The sequence below is a fragment of the Xyrauchen texanus genome, chromosome 42, assembly GCF_025860055.1.
Source record: "Xyrauchen texanus isolate HMW12.3.18 chromosome 42, RBS_HiC_50CHRs, whole genome shotgun sequence".
In the NCBI taxonomy this organism is placed as follows: Eukaryota; Metazoa; Chordata; class Actinopteri; order Cypriniformes; family Catostomidae; genus Xyrauchen; species Xyrauchen texanus.
In genome coordinates, this window is record NC_068317.1 from 6,438,114 (window position 1) to 6,458,405 (window position 20,292).

General features: G+C 39.0%; 1 protein-coding gene across 1 annotated transcript in view; it reads right to left on the reverse strand.

The window, feature by feature from the left end:
* The window catches only part of LOC127635398 (divergent protein kinase domain 2A), a 55,720-nt gene that overhangs the window by 30,920 nt on the left and 4,508 nt on the right, over positions 1-20,292 (reverse strand). The window contains exon 2 of the mRNA XM_052115399.1: positions 9,494-10,369. Coding sequence (XP_051971359.1) covers positions 9,494-10,147 — 654 coding nt within the window. The 5' untranslated portion in view covers positions 10,148-10,369. The remainder of the gene's footprint in view (positions 1-9,493; positions 10,370-20,292) is intronic.

Genomic DNA, 20,292 nt, shown 5'->3' on the forward strand with positions numbered 1-20,292 from the left:
CACCTAGAGTCAGTCCAAACCAGAGTAAGTCACAAAACAGCTATAAAAAAAAAAGAACAAAAGTGTCAGAAATTCTCCTCTCAATGACTGTGAAACTTTCGTTCCACAGTCTGATAAGCCAATTTAAAGGGCTGCAGAGAACAAACTAAATGCAAGTTGTTTTGCTCTTCACATTAATTGCCTGCCCTTTTCCTTCAATCCCCATCAGGGTTCCCACTCTTTTCAAGGCACACATTTCCAGGACATTTATTCGCCCAATGTGTCCATTTTAATCAAGCTTTTATTTTGATGTTTCTGTGTGTCTTTGACGTAGCTTCTCACCTCCAGATAAAGACATCATTTGTGAGGCAAAAACATGTGTGATAAACACTGGTGTGATGTTGGAGCCGAGGTTGCGCTGACGCATCACTTATATTAGACTTCAATATATTATGCAGCACTTACGCGAGTCATGTGAAAGTCCCTCAACATGTATAAACATCAGTCACTTTTACACATTTAATAGCTCTTCTGCCCTTTTCTCTCTGTGATGAACAAGGTAGACTCACATGCCGATGCCGAAGTAAACAAACAACATGCCCCTCATTCAGTAGGTAGGTACATGTTACCGGGTCATTCAGTTTGTTTATGAATGAGAAGTTTCATGAATGTCACTTCTCACTGTGCAGGCACTGCTGTAGCCAAGCACGCGGTTGGCCGTAGCTGTAACCAATCAAGCGATCTTCCTCGTTTGGGCCTTGATTTCAAAGCACATGATTGGCTGCTGCTGTAATCAATCATGAAGGTGTAAACGCCCTTAACCGTTGATGTTGTTTCACAGTGTGCAGCCGCCAGCAGTGACAAAACGATACACATTTGTGTATTTGAGTCCTGATCGTTTCCAAGTTTTTGTACATGTAATAGAAACCTTGATAGAAACACTAGCAAAGTGAAATATCTTCCAGGACAAATCATTATTTTCCAGGACATTTAGGTATTTTTCAAATTTTCCATGACTGGAAAACTGCATTGCAAAATTCCAGATTTTTCAAGACATGTGGGAACCCTGCCCATCATTGACCTACTCTCCTCCATGCAGGCATAAGCACAACAGCCCCCGTCAGGCATTTTGCTTGGCCATTAAAGTTTAAAATAGTCAGTCCAGAGAGAATGCTCATCCCTGTAGGGTGTCGAGCTAATTCTACAGCTTGGCCGACTTTTCTCCACCCCTCCCCCGACAACCCTCTCCGCATCCCATCCCAGACTAAAGACCAATCGGCCAGCTAAGGAGGACATGAGGGAGGAAAGGGGGAGATAAACAAAGAGCTGAAGGTTTAGTTTTGTATGCTCATCCACCATTCTTGATGTTTGGAAATTTGTCTACAGCATCGGAGAATACATAAGAAGTAAGCAATGGGTAGTAGTAAGTGGAGGGGCATAACTCAAGTGGTTTGTGGTGGGGTTTTTTTTATTGTCGTTTCAACCATATACAGTTAGTACAGTACACAGCAAAACGAGACAATGTTCCTCCAGGACCACTGTAATGCACATGTGTCATTGTGGTTGCTCATCATTTTAGCAGGTGATTCTTATCCAAAGTGACTGCCATGACAGTTCCTCTGGGGCCATCTGGATAAAAGCCTCACACTTGGAGTCAGTGGATCATATAACCCTCCACTTTATAGGTCAGCGAGAGAAAATCTGCATTTGTGTTGCAAACCCAGGTCTTTAACCATCAGGTGACTACTAGACTCAGGGTTTCTGCAGGTTTATGAAGCTATATTTAAGACTTTTCTTAAGACCTTTTTATGACACCTAAAGAAAATTTAAGGAATCAATTTAAGAGAATACACAATACGTCAATATGTTCTCTAAATGTAAATGTTTAGGGAGCACATAAAGAGTCATATTTATAGCAACACTTCAATGTTTCTAAGCCATTTAACATAACAGGATCGTGTGTAATTTGTCTTGTGGAATATATGCAAGGATCTGTTAAGTTTACATTCCCTTGGTTTTTAATATGGTGTGTAGCTTTCTTGATGATCAATGACTGTTTGTGTAATAATTGTTCATGAGTCCCTGCTTTGTCCTGAGCAGTGAGGATGACCACTTTTCTTAGGAAAACCCTCCCAACTAATGTAAAATAATTTGGTTTCTCAGCATTAGATCCAGCTTTTGACACATGGGACAATTGAGGGACTCATATAACTATTACAAAAGGTGATAGGTGATTACAATTAATGATGCTCAAGAAGGCAGCACAAGAGGAACCAAGGGGTGCCATCTTTTGAACAGGGTGATTTGTGTAAATAAGAGTATATTGTGTGTTAAGCAGCTTTGACGGGCAGTATTACATAAAAAAAAAAAAATTGATCTTTTCTAGGCTACTGCAGCCAAACAACAACAGGGGGTGATTCTTGCGTGTGCACAGGATGGGGGGTGGGGGCAGAGCGAGAGAGAGAGAAATTAATTAGAAGAGCGATGGCAAATCTGTCTGATGCAAACTTTGTAAACTCAAAGGAGGACATATGGCTGAGAAACAGACCAAGAGAAAAAGGTCAGACGAATATAAACTAAAAAAGAAGGTTGAGGTCTAGGAGTCGCGTCAACATCGGCAAGGCTTTTCAGCGGTGGAGAGACCTCAGAGAGGTAAAAGGCTTGAAGACGGATGCAGAAGTTGCATTTTTCTTCTCGATAGGTAGGTAACACAACTGTTGCTATGTTTCACAGAACCCATGTATGCTGCTGTTGTGATGTTAGATTTAGCAGCAGGAGAGTTGTGACTGTCTGGAGCTGGTGTACTTAATTTGGGGGGGCGGAGCTTCCAAAGGTGCAGTGTGTTTTTTTTTTGTCAGTTGAGTTCAAATATCATGTTTCTCAGGAATCACTGAGTACACCTTAAACTGTATACAATATTTAGTTTGTGAAAATGTATTTATTTTAGATTGCATTTTGGAACAAATGTAAATCGCTTCATTGCACACATGGAGCTCTACAATACGACTGCACAATAGCAGCCACAGGTGTTGTACGATGAGTTCGGCTGAAACTGTTGAAACTGAAACCAGGAGCGGGAGAGAGAAGTGCTTTTTCAGTGCGAGGGATCAAATGTCCATTTGAAGCATGAGAGTGATCTGCTGTGACTGCACCAAAGAAAATGAAAGATTACAGAGGTTAATGATAATGGCTGATATAATGATAATTAATCTACTATATATACTGCTGAATATTATGTATAATATCGCTTTAGGGGAATATAATCCTAATGTTAAATGTCATGTATTGTATTATTTCATCAGTAAATTATTATTTAACTGGACAAGCCTACACATTCATTAAAGGTGAAGTAAGCCATTTTACTCCAATACACTTTTTATCAAATTCCACAAATTTCTCTTCATGGTCCACTAGCAGTCCGTTCTTTGTGTGCGCTGAAAATAAAAATCTGGTATTTTTACACAGCCCTGGCTCTGTAAATGGGAAATAAACAAAGTGGATCGGACCAATCCACACAACACTAGTGCACGTGCATGTATTTGGGGGCTTCTGAAGGAGCACTGAAGGGGGGGGCTTCTGAAGGAGCACTGAAGGGAGGGGTGTGATTGATTGATTTCTTCTGTAGTGGAATACAGTTACTTATATTTAGTATTTTAAATATGTAATCCAGTTACATGTATTCCGTTATGTATATAACCCTGTGTATACTTAGTCACTTCATTGACTAAGTTTTTGTTGATCAGCTTGCTACCCGATCATGAAAAGACCAAGTGTAAATACCCTCCAAGACACATTCTAGATGGATACAAATCTAATCATTCAAACCACCTCTGGTGGTGGTTGGAAGCGCATTCCAGGCAAAACTTAGTCAAGTGTAAACGATTCTGGCTATTCTAAATACGTAAACTTTCCTCCACTAATCAGCGCTATGTCAGCATAAGGACATTTTTAAACCTCACAGCTGCTACAGATTATTTGCATATGGCTCATGTTGTGCAATAAATAATAAAAAATTATAAAACCGACGCACATTATATAGACAGAACATTTCTTCATTTAGTTTTTATGCAGATCGTTGACGAAACTAAAACTAAACACTGACAATAAGCGCAGCTCACGTGCATGATGCGTCATACAACAAGAACTGAGGGAAAAATACACAACGCGCGCACACACACACACACAGACACATGCACTGGGCAAAGCCACTTGGAATCAAATAATAAATCGCACCTTTTAAATTAAGTGCCTGGCATTAGCATAATTATTGTAAAACACAGCACGGCCGGTGTAGTCAGATTCCTGAACTAATCACTCTTAGATGCCATTTTTGTTTTCTTTTTGTTTCACAGTGAATCAAAAACATACAGCACGACCAGTGTAGTTCGGTTCTCAAATGAATTACTTTTATGAGCTCTCTCTTTTTAATGAATCAAAAGTACTTACTTAAATATGTCACATTGACAATGGAGAGAGTTGTAAACCCCAGCCCAGCCAAGCCACCCCTCCCCAGACTCGAAGCTCACACGGGTTGCCAGGTTGAGGACATGCAAAAGGAATGAGCAAACTGACAATGAAAAGCGACGAGCCTTACACTGTAAATTGATCAGCTAATGAATACGTTTGCAATGTTTTTACTGGGGCGGCTGTAGCTCAGGTGGTAGAGCGGGTTGACCACTAATCACAGGGTTGGTGTTTCGATTCCCGGCCCACATGACTCCACATGCCAAAGAGTCCTTGGGCAATACACTGAACCCAAAGTTTCTCCCAATGGCAGGCTAGCGCCTTGCATGGCAGCTCTGCAGTCATTGGTGTGTGAACGCGTGTATGAATGGCTGAATGAGACACAGTGCAAATCCCTTTGAATAAACTAAGGTTAAAAAGGCGCTATATAAGTGCAGACCATTTACCATTTTATTGTTTGCAAATTATAAACCAGCTCATATGGATTTTTTTATAACTCTGTCAATGTTAGCTAGATGTATTGTTGGCTTCCATGGCTGCAGCATGCTGTTACAAGAATTGTATTCAATTTATGACATTTCACTGTCTGACTGGGGGCCCCCTGGCATCTGGGGCACATGTCATGCATGGTTGTTTGCATGATGGTTAACACTGTTTATGAGTCCAAGAGACCAACATAAGTACATTTAACAAATATATAGTTTGTTTAGCATATTTTGAGGGGTGGTACAAGATTTGTGGTATACGCCACTTATGGTATGTATGATATTTTCAAGGAATTACCCTGTTGCTAACAATGGAAGACATTTGTAATATTTGAAATAAATGGCTATAATGTCATAGTTTGAAGTAGGGCTGGGCGATAAATCAAAAACATTTTCAATATTTTGCCTACGTTCTACATCTAGATGATCAGATCATGGACAAGTTGCTAAAACCACAAGTAGTTCAGCAAAGTTATACTAATGTCTTTCTTGCATGTCAGTCCACTGGCGGCCATCTTTGGAAAGCTCCCGGGAGGCTATTTCCAGTCATGACAGTGCAGCTCCTATCTACTTGAATGGGGGAACACCGAAATCTCCAAAACTGCTAGTCAAGCTTCCGTTTCAATAATATATTTCAAATCAGCAGTAACATCTGACAACACTGGTACCTAGGGTTGCCACTTTTGGAGCTGTAGAATAAAGGACACTCTCTACAGTTGTTGGCAGGGGAGCAGTTCTTGCGATGGCAGTTGTCGCTTGTGTGGTTTTTTGACACGGTCCCTTTTCAAACCAGCGTTAGTTTTAGCACAATGTTTTGACTTTTTAGACAGTCCCTCAATGGCATTAGGCAACATTTACAATAGATATCAAGGTTAAATTAACAATCTTGAACTGGTATCATAAATTGTGCATTTTAATCTCGTATCACACTAAAAAGACTGAAATTTCCCCAGCTTGTATAGCTAATGCACATGTGCGTTCCCGAGTTTATTGACAGGCAACGTCTGGCTCTTTTACTTATGTAAGGCAGGACTTCCTTTCAACATCCGTTGACCATTGGGTGCTTGGAGCTCCGTGGTGGGGCATTCCAATTTCTCTCATTCATTTTAAATGAAGTGGCCCGTCCTTGCTAAATAGTCTCTGGTTATACTGTACATACAACTAGCTAAATGATTTACAGTCATGAAATCAGCCAGTTAGGAAGTATTAGCAAGCTAGTGGCTACCTCGCCCTGCTGTCATGGAAACAGGCAATGAGTCTCGGTAGCCGCTATCTAACTATCAGTCTAATATTTACATTTACGTTTATGCATTTGGCAGACACTTTTATCCAAATTATTTTATCCAAGTTATTACAGGGACAAACCCCCCCAAAGCAACCTGGAGTTAAGTGCCTTGCTCAAGGGCCCAACAGTGGCATCTTGGTGGTGCTGGGGCTTGAACCCCTGACCTTCTGGTCAGTAACCCTGAGCATCAATGCAATACTGCTATTGACTGAACACAACAGCAACTCTGACATCAACACCATTGCTATTCATTTATGTACTATTTTGTTAAAAACATTCATGATTCATAGTGCAGTCACAGGCAAGAAAGTGTTTCTTCTTATGATGGTGTTTATTGGCCGTTGGCAACCCAACTTAGTGTATTACAGCCACCTAATGAGCAGAAGTGTGGCACATCACAAGAAAGTCTTTCAGTGGAGACAAACATCCACTAAAGATGATGAAATTGGCAAAGTTTCACTGAAAAGTGGTAATAAACCTTATGTAGGATTAACTACAAAACAGAGTATACTTTAAAATATATATTTAACGTGTATACTTGCTGTCTGGGATTTACTTGTCAACAAACAAGTTATGATTACATTCATTCTTGAAATCTCGCAATCTCGTGTAGCAATTTTGTGTTACCTTGATAGAGACGATAAACCATAATGTATACCGGTTGGCGAATTTCTTCCGGTTTATCATGTCTACCAGTATATCACCCACCCCAACTTCAGAGTAATATAATGAGCTGCCATTTCAAGACTTCAATCTGCTAATGGTTTCATCAAACAGCTCATGAATTTATAACTTGCATCAGGAGAGAGCTAGATTTTTTCCAAACTGTTAACATAAAACAAAACATTACATATCTACTGCAATTATATTAATACCTATATAACTAAAAGTGGCTAAAGTTTCCCAAAACAATTTGGATCAAATATCAATATTAAAGCTATCATGGTAAGCATGGTAAAATATGGTCTGTCGGACCAACCTTGTGTATGCACTTAATCAAAAACTAAGGTCATTAATTAAATATGGCCATGTATTAGTGTAGTATTGCTTCAAATATTACCCTAAAACAAAAATGCAGTCTCTTAAAATGTCACTTGCAATGGCTGGCTGTGTTTGAAAGGATCTCATGATATTTTTATTTATGCTCTATCACTCAAAAATATAATAATCTGGGCCTAGTTTCACTCCACAATCCAGAGGGAGCTTTAAAAAGTAGAATGTGCCATTATGTCAGGTGGAGGAAGGAGTGTCTCAACAAGTGCAGTATGTAGACGAGAGCTGTACCCTTGACTGCATAAACCCCACAGGCCTGTCATGTCGCGTTGTCAAGCTGGCTGAGCAGGCAGAGCCTATGCTAACGCCAGGGCTGTTAACAAAGTAACTTGCTCCTGGCTGAATTTGAGCAAGGTCATCTAAACCAGTCTCGACAGCTATTGAACATGACCTCATGCATCATAGCTTCACAGACAGAAGATAAAATGCAAGAAGCGTGGCTCACAGATTGTGAATTAATAACCATCTCTGATGAGAATGTGGGTCACACAATCTCTTCAAACCTCTGTGCTCACAGAAACTGTACTCAGCAAAGGGGATAAAAAGGGGATGTTGTTCTGAAGCATTAGTTCGGCCAAAAAATTGTTAATAATTGTTAATATAATTTTATCATAGAAAAACATTACACACTTCACCAACTAGTTGCCTCAATAACACTGTACATGGATATGAAAATCCTTCAGTACCAATAAATATTTTACATTTTGTTTGTTTTTAATGGCATGCCAGCATCTATGGCTGTTTCCATGCGAAATCCAAGTAAAACAATGAAAACGGGTGTATACAAAAAAGTACAATGGTATTATCATCTGATACCATTAATGTACCATGGTACCACCACAGTCCTTTTTTATAAGGAAAACCGCTTCTCTTTTGACAATTCCAACTTCACAAAGCAGCATAATATCTTCTCCAGATTAGTATACACTCGCCATAGATGCCATCAATTCTTTATTAGCTGGAGCACAACCACTGGTTTCCTCCTCTTCTTTCAACATTACAGTGTTTCTTGTGCAAGGAACAGCCGAAGGCACTTAGCCACCCTTTAGGGGCCCCTGGAAGCTTCTCTGTTGAACAGAGAGTTCAGATTATCCACAGATCTCCCAGGAGGGGAAGGATCCCATGGTTCACAAGTTCAGTGTAAAATGAACTATTTATGAGTGCTGGAAAACATGCAGGAACAACTCAAACGGAATAATGATGGGCAAAACTACAGATAGACGAAGGAAATGGGGTCCTAGAGGTGGGTTGAGTCGGTATTATATGCTGATATGCAATGGCATTATGAACTTAATGGAATTATCTGGAGAACAGGAAGTGGGGTACTGCCGAAGAAGCAAGAGGGAGCGAGAAACAAATAAAGAGACAAAGGGGAGAGAGCTGAATGACAGGGACCACACACACAACTAATCAGATTTTATAGATTGGCTTGATCGCCCCTTTGTCTAGCAAATGCCAGAGGGTGTCTGGACCTTGTGTGATAGAGTAGAGGTCAGTGAGACACTGAATGTCTTCACAGAGCTGTTGTTCCTATGTTGATATGGGCTTTTACCAGCCACAGTCAATGACAGGTGAAATTGGAATCGATCATCCAATTGCAAATCAGTATTAGAAATCGTCCAGATACTGACGCTTCTTATCAATGCTATGTGAACATAGTAGTTAGCATGGTTTGTCAGGTGAATATTTACAAACTCAGATATTAAAGATAAAAACTACAGTATCAGTGACCTCTGTTATAACTGGGTTATTAGTAAACTAGCCTTTTCCGCAAGGCAGCTTCCATGATATCTTCAAGCTCTTAAGGTGATAAGTGCAGTTTAAGAGATACAAATTTTATGACCATTAACAGTTTGCAGTGGTAAATAATTCAAACTTATGCATCACGGCAAGACAAATCCATCAGCATGGACTATAAGGCTGCAATTAAACACCTTCCAGTTGAGGTCCTCCAAGATTTCAGAGGCAAGACTTCAAACTCAACAACTGCAACTTACAAATTTAACGTAGCCAAGAATGGAAAAAGACAGGCAGGGAAAGTAGGACACCCTATAATATACAACAGCTGATTTTTAACCTATTTGCAGCGAACGAAATTGATCAGGTTCTATTACGCTGGTGGAATTATCAAGGGCAAATCAAGAGCATACGTTATGATCTGGCTTTTATTCCAGACAGAGGGTGTCTGTCAGAGAGAAATGAGAATGTAGACTTGGGCAAAACATACCTGCAGCACTAGGGGCTCTGGATTGAAAGCCAATGTCATCAAGAGCTGCATCCTTTCCGTATCTTTGAGGTTCTTGAGCAGGAAGCTTCCAGAGTCCTTTGTCTCTGCGTATCTCCTGACTATTCTGTCCAGCAGTCTTTGGGACGGACAATGAACAAGGTCTGACCAGCCTTCAACAACGTCTGGAGTTAAGAGTCTGACATCCCCATTGAGTCGAGCAAACTCTGTCTTGTACATGGCCTGGATGAGATCACAACGAGGACGCCCTGTTGCCCGCTTGCAAATCTTCTGGTCAATATCAGAAAGCTCTTGATTAGACCCCAATCGCTTGAGTACGATCCTCCGTGTACCCTCACGAGGCTCCCCGTATTGGGCGAAGAACACGTTTTTCACATTGAAGACATCAAGGAAGCGAAGGCGACCCCAAGTCTCAAAGGATATTTGTCCATTCATAAATTTACGACACCAACTAGTGCCAAAGCAGGCCGGGCACTTGTTGAGATTGATGAATCGTCGGTCTGTAAGTTCGTTCTTTTGGAAAGAGGCAAAGAGGTTCTGCGTGTTCATCAGCAAGATAACAAAGAGGCCCACGATGAATAGAAGCTTCAAACACCGGTACAAACGGCCGAGTTTGAGAGGGAGGAAGCGCAGCATGTTCGTGCACTTGCCAGGCAGGGCAGGGGTAAAGGGGGAAAGGGCAGTGTAGAATCAGGGACAGGACTCAATGGATCTCCATCACTGATGCTGACTCATTACCTGAAGTTCCCAAAGGGGAAAAAACTGGCAGAGTCATCCCTTGCAGGGTGCTCGCTGGGCTAAGACAACCTCACAGCCCTGGTTCTGTAGCATGCTTTGTAGATGCACATTAAAGTTGGCCTGCAAAGAAGCACAAGGAAAGAAACACATATTACACCAAACAGTATTTACCAGGGTTGAAACATGGAACAAAGAGCATGCAGACAAATTTACAAACTATTTGGGAACTGAGAATCGGTTCTTATTTGTTGTCAATTATCGATTGTTATCGATTAGTTGTTGCAGCATTGAATCTACAGTACGAAACACACAGCGAAACCAGTATAGTCAGATTTCTGAACAAATGAATCTTATGAGCCAGTTCTTTTGAATTTACAGCACAAAACATACAATGCAGACAGTGTAGTTTGTTTCCCAAATAATGGCTAGTTAGTTTGTTTTATTGAATCAAAACACTTACACATCTGTCAGAGTAGTTACTGAATTAATCAAACTGACCTGGAATACGACTTATCTCATGTCCAACTCAAAATGAACCAAGAACTCTTATTGTGTTATATAATGTTGTCCTTATCAAAAAAAATTTGTTGGTTCAGAATTTGTATATATAGTATAGGACCTATAACTGGATTGAATTTATTCCTCTAAAAAGGCAATAATGGAGCCGTTAATCGAATTGGAACCATTTAGAGGAATCAGAATCATTAAATTGTTTACGATTCACATGCATTTTATTTGAACACCTACTTTCCATTTCTCTAGACCTGAATTTGAAACCTTTTGTCCCAAGAAACACCTCTACAAAGCAAAAGCCAGTTTTTGTGTTGCTTTAAAATGTTTAACAAATTGGAAATGTTCCGGTCATATGAGCGAAAGCACTGTGTTCCAAACTGTAATGAGATAGATTTCTGCCCAGATCAATAAATGTCGAGACACTCCATACCAGACTGTGCTGGCTAACATTTCACCCAGAATAACTCCTAACCACAGATAAAAATAAAAACTGAGTGCCCTACAAAAGAAAAATGTATTAACTAACGTTACTATGACAGATATTAACGACCTCTCTGAAACAGTATCTTACAGAAATACATTTTTTTTTTTTTTTTCAACACCTGTAAATCAAGTGAGACTCATTCTGCTTTCAAACAGAAGAGATCCTCTGTGTATTACGAGAAAAGTTGTGCAGAGCGTAGTTTAACCTTTGATCAGAGTTGCCCTAGTACGTTTATGTCTCTTTGAAGTTTTCTCATTGAAAAAGTCAGGTAACACCAAGGTGATGTGGGGAGGAGAAACAACGCTTTACAGAGCATTGTGTGATTGCACCTGACGCAAGAGTGTCACTGATACTCTGTCATAACACATAAACAGTCATTCAAATGATGCACAAGACACCTGTGTTTGAGAGGTGCTGTCGTAATCCTCAATCACACCACACCAGTGTATTCTACGCTGCTTCTGAATCTGTACTAGACACTGTACCACACACACATCACTATTTATACTACAGTAAAACAAGATTTACCACCCATGTCTCAGTTTCCATGCAGGAAATCAGATATTTAGCACCAGCTTCTTTATAAGGCTGCTTACGATGCAAATGGACCAATTTCAATTAAAGCTCATTACACCATGCCTATTAAAAGCAATGGCTTTCAAGGACTCTGCTCATTAGTAGACAAGTCAGTGTGATTAGCAAGCATCTTGATGAATTTCTGTGCATTTTAATTGGCCTAGTGAGATGTGAGCTGCTGGGGAGGATGTGAAAGAGAGAATTTATACCAGACTTTACAACTCACCTCTTAGCCAGAGAAATAGTTTCTGCACATCCCCCCAACCAACAGTGATGTTTTAAACATCTCAAGTTTGAAGCTCGTTCCTCTTTCTTTTTTTGTGCTTATTTTACCTCAAATGGAGGACACATGGTGAAATTCCATGCTTGTGGTCATGCATGCATTGTCTTGAATAATCTCTAAAATGAATTTGATTCCACCAACCCAAAAAACAATACAAACAATGAACTGAATGACTTCCCTTTTCTGTTGACATCACAAGTGGGTTGTGAATGTGAACTGAAGGCCTGAAAAATTGGGATGGTTTAGGTTCACGTCCACCAGATACCAATAAGATGCTTTACTTAAGGCTGTGTTATTCTAGGTGACTTTAACACCAATTTTAGCCCTGATTTGCTAAAGTGTTTGTCCACTCCAATCTGCTTTGGGCGAGTTGGAGTTGACAACATTTAAATAAAATCATATGTATGCATAGACTGAGACTTCTACCCTGACCTTACTATTCCATCCAGAGTATATCAAGCACGTTTGATATTTTAGAGACTTCTAAAGAGAAAAATTAGTAGTATATGATGCTCCACGACTCAAATCTGAAGTCATATGTTGAGCAATGGAAATCAAGTACTTGGGCCATGAAGCTCAAGAAATGGATGTTGCGAACAAGCACTCGAAGTGGAGCTTATCTTATAAAGCAATGGTGTGCAGTCAGCCCCTTCAATCCCATCAGAAAAGGGGTGACATAAACTGAGACAGACACGTTATTTAACAGGGACTAAAAACATAACGTAACTAAAAACAGGAACAAAGTGATTTTCAATTGTTCTGGAGTGACAAAAGGTCACAAGGACAAAGGGTTTATCACAGTACATTTTTGGAACTACACCATTTCTATCACACATTTCTTTGTGTCGTTGCCCGTTGTGGATGAAGCATTTTGTGACTGAAGAGCTTTTTAACAACTATGTATAATTACTGCATATGCATGCACAGTTAATTCAGGTACAAGGACAACATTATGAGAGGTATAAAGTATATTTCACTGTTGATTCCAGGTCTGAAATTATTTTTAGATATGATGCATTAATACAGATTTGATGCTGCTGGGTTTTTAACTCAGAAGCAGATCTGTAATTTAAATTATACTTAACTGTTAATTAACTGCTTTTATGATTTTTATGCCGATAAAATTGCTTATTTTCACTTATTTTGGTGAGGCCAGTGGCTTATTTTGGGCTTGTTTTCCAGACCAGGTTGCTTGTTCTCTTGCAAGTTCTGGCAACAAATGGTATTTTACCATCCCCTTAGTCATTTTTAAAAGAACGTTATTAACAGTTCTTTTATTTTGCTCTAACTGAGAACCTTTTGGAAAGGAGGCTGCAAAACTTCTAAACCAGAAAAAAAACATTTTTATTTTTGCTCAGAAAGAACTGAAATGAAAAACATTTCGTTTCAGTCCCTGATTATTACAATTATGAAACGTTCTTTCCTCCGTTTATAAAACAAATTGCATTAAATAAATAAATGCAATAAAATATATAAATATACTATGTAATGTAGACCATAAATATCTTCACATTATTCCTCTTTGACAGTGTAAGTGATCCATGGCAGCCAGTCTCATTATCGTACTCTAGCTCAACGTTACTGCTTCCCACTTCACAGATGATTTTGAAGGGTCCTGTAATTTATTTGCTGGGGGGGGGGTTAAAGATTGAAGAGGTACCCAGTTTATGCACCACACACCACTGGTATAACATCATTAACTTCCAACTCACGGTGCTGTCTATAGAAAAAATACACTAAGTGAACACTTTATTAGGTACACCTGTACTTATGGATGTGATTTACAGAAATACTCATACCAGCCCGTTTGGCAACAAAAATCATGCCACGGTCTAAATCACGGAGATCAAATTTTTCCCCATTTCTTATGGTTGATGTGAACATTAACTGAAGCTCCTGACCCGTATCTGCATGATTTTACGCACTGCACTGCTGCCACATGATTGGCAGATTAGAGAATCACATGAATAAGATGTACAGTACCTAATAAAGTGGCCTTGAGTGTACATTGCCAATGATCAGAGCCGTCTGTTAAGACGTTGAGTGGAAAAAACACGTCAGACAATCAGCCTACACCTCGTGTTGTGTATGAAAGAAACAACTTTGAATTAGGTGATAATGACTGCAGAGTTGCAATTTGTAAGCTTTGCACTGCTAGAATTTTATGAGTTGGAACAACTGACATTTTTAACACTACTTTGATTACTCGCCCTAGAGCTTGAGACAGCAAGGAGTATGATGAGTTTGTTAAAACAAAAGATAAAAAGGTACAAAAGTTTAGTTATTATAAAAACAAATCAAAATTAATGTGATTATGTGCTAGTCATGTGCATTTTGTTTTGATTATAACTGAGACCAGTTCCTCTGAAACATGAATGTCTAAACTGTGTCTAAAACGTTTTCGGATAAATAAATAAAAAAAAACACATACGAAGGTAGTCAAAAATGCATCACATAAATGTGTCCACATCATATTTACAGTAAACATTAAACTGTCCTTATGCATCCTGTACCGCAGCGAAGCACCACCCCCTCACCTGCTAATCAAGGGGTGGCTGTGGCTCAGTTGGTAGAGCGGGTTGGCCACTAACGAACCCCACGGCCACCACCATTGTGCCCTTGAGCAAGGCACTTAACTCCAGGTTGTTTCCGGGGGGGATTGTCCCTGTAATAATTGCACTGTAAGTCGCTTTGGATAAAAGCGTAAATGTGTGTGTGGATGAATGAGTGAATGAATACAGTGTAAAGCGCTTTGAAAACCTCTAAGGTTAAAAAAGCTCTATATAACTGCAGACCATTTACCATTCAACTGCTGTGCCAAAACAAGAGTTTAAACGTTGCTGGTTACGAGCTGAAAAAGAAAAATGGATACATAAGCACAAGATCGAAAGGAACATCTTCAGTGTGTCTGATATCAAAACAGATGAGAAGTACAAACTGAAGCTCCTTTAATACAGGTTGTTTTTTGTTGTGTTTTTGCTTAGATTAAATTTCAGATGCATCTGGGAAAAACAGTGCACCGTTTTTTTCCTTTGTGTTTTCTGACTTTGTTGCGGTTTAATTTCATGCAGAAACACACCGACATAGTCACTGATGTATGCCATCATGGAACTGAGATCCTCCCCTCGAAATCCAAACACAAGTGGTCACAGGAGACGCATTTAAGTGAACAGCGATGTGTCTTGCCTTATCACATGTGATCGGATCACCCAAAAAGTGTTGTAATACCAGGTGTAAACTCATTTTACATCTGTGCATTCCTAGTGAGACCTTCTTTTAGATTCTGTACAGATTTCAGTCATGTCGTTTAATCCAGCTTTTATTACTATATGGACAATAAGCATTGCCCTTATGGGTAACTGAACAAATAGATTAAATAACTATAATTTGTCATTGCACAGAAACATGCTAAACCTACTCTGAGAGGTTGCATCAATAAATTTAACCCTTTAAAGCACTGCCACTAAAAATATAAAGATAATATCTTGATAATCCCACTAGTCAACCTCACTAACTGACTCTTGTTGTTGGACAACTAGTCAACTATCCTGACCCGTTCCTAATTGGCTTGTTTTTGGACAAGGTACCATTTCCATCATATCTGATATGGTTCTTTTTTGTGAGGACAAGAACATAGGGCCTCATTCATGAAACACGACCAGAACCAATTTCTGTGTAAACTGTTCATAAATCGATTCTTGCGTAAATTGTTGCCCTGAAATGATCGCGACACTTACACAAGAATGATTTAACAAATGATTTGCACATAAATACGTTCTGCTCGTGTTTTGTTAATGAGGCAAATGGGTGGATACGTCCACTACAGACAAGGACAATACAAAACTGAAAGCAAAGTGACTTATGAATGTGTTAATGTACTAGTGATCAATTGTAAACACATAGAAATTCATCTAATTTGGAATGCAGCAAAGGGAAGCAGCCAACACAGATCATGATAAGAAAATCAGGCATGCTGCCTTTAACACAGAACCCGATTTCCTGAATGTTCATAGAACATCCGAACACGATATGATCTCAACTCACCATTTAACAGACTGACATCCACGGCTTTCATTCACAGAGAAGAGACAAAGATAAACACCAGCCATCTCTCTTCAGGAAAATGAGGTAGTCTAGGAAAATCTTTGGTATGCGTCTTGCGGTGCACATCCTTTACCTTTCACTAAAGATTGGCAGAGCGAAAGTAAACAAGCCCAGCTACTCGAGCTGCCTGCTTCACACCGCACCAGATTAAGGAGTTTCTCGCTCCATCAGTCGAGTCCATGTCCACCCACAGTCACGGAAACACTGTATTAATATTTCAGGATGCAGGGCCTCTTTTTAAAATGAGTGACACGTTGAAAGGTTTGTTTGTGGATAGGAGAACATTTTCTAAAGGTTTCTGCTGATTCTTTAGCCTTGACATTTATAGGGCTTATTTCAGACTTCAGTAGGATAAGCCTGTGAGGGTACGATTCAGATCAAGACTTGGGCAAACTGAAAATGACAGCGGAATTCGATTTTGCCTTTCTCAAGCACCCTTACAAGCCTTCCAAATGGTTTAAGTCAGTCTGCTAAATGAGCAGCTCCTCATATTTCAAGCTAAAGCCCTTACCAGACCCAGACACCCAGATCAGCCCCATTCATAAGCAGACGTATTTAGTCTTCACTCGCTTGCTTTTTTTATTGGAAGAAGAAATGTTTTCATTTCCAACAACCTCATCCTGCCCACAGGCCTAAATTTCCTCCCTGACACCCAACCACTGGGGCACTGAAGGAAACGAGGAAGCCCCAGCCTGGGGGCCACCGAACATGTCTTAAGTTTACCACTGAAGAGTTCCTCAGAACGTGCTAAAACAAGCGCTGTGCAGAACCTCAGAAAGGTCAGCGCAAATAAACAAGATGGCTGATGGGAGCAACAGTACAGGGAATGAGCAAGTACTGGAAACTAGTTCATGAATATTGGCAAAACAGTTCCACTTTATTCCATGTAACAAAATTTCAGAAATTCTCCAGCTGAAATTTTTGATTTTGTTAATAATTTTTCTGCAGAGACAAATTATATTTTATCTTAGAAGATAAAATATGTATATTTTATCTTTAAATGATGATGATGAAAGCCAAAATATTAAATGCCATGGATCAATATTTATTAAGTAATCCATTATTTTGAACATACATTTTCGTCTATGATTTTGGTACAAAACTACAGTTCAAACAAATAAACTTGATGCATATGCCAATGTCATCCACTTTCATTTCATCTTTATATTTTTCATACAATGAAAGTGAACTGAGGCTAACATTCTGCCTAGCATCTCCTTTTGTGTTCCACAGAAGGAAGTCATAGTGGTTTGGAACGAAATGAGATTGAGTGAATGAGTGACAGAATTTCCTTTTTTTGTGCTTAACTATCCTTTTAATGAGTCTGAAAAGCTCAGTGATCTTCTAACATTAAACATAGGGTTATGAGAGATTGCTGTTGTGTTCCATTACAAAATAATGGGTCTATACTAGGGCCAGGCAATATATTTGAGATGAATTTGCTGTCGATTGGGCCATTGTGTTGCGATCCCTCCTTAAATGACTTGTCAAGAACTTGTCAACAACTTGTCTTGTTCGTTTTTCGCTCTAAGCTAGAAAGAAGGTTGAAACACATGAGCAACAATATACTGTTTGCAAAAAATTCAGACTAGGGAATGCTCCTAAATGCTGCTGGGACCAGTGAATTGAGGAGCATTTGACAACAGACTACATGTAAAACATTAACCAATGTGACATTAAAATGAGTAATCAATGACTACATGCTTCATTCAGTGAATGGAATCCAAATGAGACCAGTAAAAGAAGCTGTTTTAACCACTCAACGATGTTGTAATGTCTATTTAATAAATAATGTGTAATTTGTCATGTGGTTTACATTCTACATTTATGGTGCTAACATGCTATACATGGTCATAATATGCACAAGGGATGCCGCGATTATACAGTTTCACTATTAGCCGCAATTAAAAATGGCACGGCTCATTTAACCGCACGAATTTAGAATCTACAATTACATATTTTATTTACACGTATCAAAAATATGATGTGTATATAACAAAAATAGTTTCTCTTTTGCTTGTGTCTGGCTGGTTACTAGCTGTTACTACGGTTACGAACTGTGTCCGCGTGGTGCTTGGCCAAGTGGCACGAACTAAACTGCACATTCAATTCACATGACACTGAGGCTTACAAACAAACTCCAAAACATAACAGAGGAATCCGATCTACCAGACTCATATCTACCAAAAAAGTGGTTTAAATTGGCTATTTGGGAGCTTTTAAATGACTGACTGAAGATGATGCACATCATACACATGGAAGAGGATGTTCCACAAGTCGTCCCGGACCTCTCTAAGGCTAAAATAATGTAATTTGGGGGGGGGGGGTCCCCTGGTGTTTCATCAAAACTAGAATACTAGAAACATAAACAGATTTTTTGCATTTTGCACTATGTTCGTTTATGATCAGTTGTAAAGTTATTAAATAAATGAGATGTTGAGATATATCTTTGTCTATTTATTATATTATGTAGTACTGGTGGCAACTCGGCACTCCAATGTGTTCATGTTGACTGATCTCGACTGAGTGAAGAAATAAGCAAGAAAAAGCAGTTGCCGTCAAAATAGATGGAGCACCGGGTCACACCCATCGATGACATGGACTAATGGCAGTAAGAAGGTTTAACAGCCGGTATAAAGTTTTCCTGAAAGTTTGCGCAAGTAAGCCGTTTAGAACCAACGAAAGAAACTCAAAAACAACGTATTTTTGGCCAGATAAAGTTTGAAATGGTTGAACACCAATTGGCAAGAGGTACACTATATTGGCCCCTTTAGTACTAAGGCTAAGAATTAATTTTTTTTTTGATCTTTTGACAACAGTGCATTGTACCAGCTAGTTTTGACAATAGTTCATTTTCACACCTAGTTCATTTGAGCACTCCAAGGTCTCAGAGCCGTATAACATGTATATGTGAACAACCCAAATTATTTCAGACCTCCCTAAAAGGATCCAAAAGTGAACCGTACTCAGACCACCACAGGAGGGGGTCTGAGTTCAGTTCGTTTATGGGTCCTTTTGTTGTTCGATTGATTTGTGCGATGTGAAAACGAAGAGGTAAAAATAAGGGAATTTTAAGCGAATATAGAAATACCATGATTACCAAGACCGTGTTTTTGTCTCATATTTTCCATTCTTGACGTATAATGTGAGCACTCCAAATGAACCGCGTGAAGCGCACTGACAAGCGTACTGTTTGGGGAGGTTTGTACCAAACTCCCGTGAAAATACAAGCAAAGGATTTTGATAGTTTCACTTTAATTTAACATTCAAGTGATGTTCTTGGTTCATACATGGAGGAGGAGACGCTTGCTCCATTTATTGCTAGCCAAATTTCATAATCTTTACAGCCATGGGGTTCTTAAGGAGTTGCAGTGTGAACAACAAGGATTCTAAGACCAAATAAATGCTAAAAGGATAAAAAAAAAGAAACTGGGTCCTCTTTTAAATCAATTACAAAGTGAACACAAAAAGCACTGAGGTCTAGGGCTACCCCCTAATAGTCGACCAAATGTTAGTCAATAGGAAGAGGAAGTTTTGATTGGTCGGTTAGTCGCAGAAAAAAAAACTCCACAGGAAACCAACGAACACCAGTATTACCGCTGGTTGGATGCTAGGTGATACTATGGGATAATTTTCATTAAGTAGGGTTAGGGTTAATTCTACACAATAAAGCAATAAAGCACACCTTAATAACTTTGAACTTTATTCTTTATTTACTTTAACAAAAAATTCCAAAGAAACATTTAAGTGCAAATAAAATGTGTGTTGTTCAACTTTTTGAAAGATGGCTTTACAACAGTTGACAACATCTCTCTGGCAAAGAACCTACTTCATCTGTGTATTCTCTACTGGACGGGTATTTTGTTGTCTGGGAAAATACATAATGTGTGTGAATAAATTCATTTTGTCCCTCCTTCACAATATATATATATATATATATATATATATATATATATATATATATATATATATATATATATATATATATATATATATATAGCAATATCCAATTACATCGAAATGTATTCCTTTATTTTCTTATCATTACATTTATTTATTATTTTTGCAGGTTTGGGCCTCCAT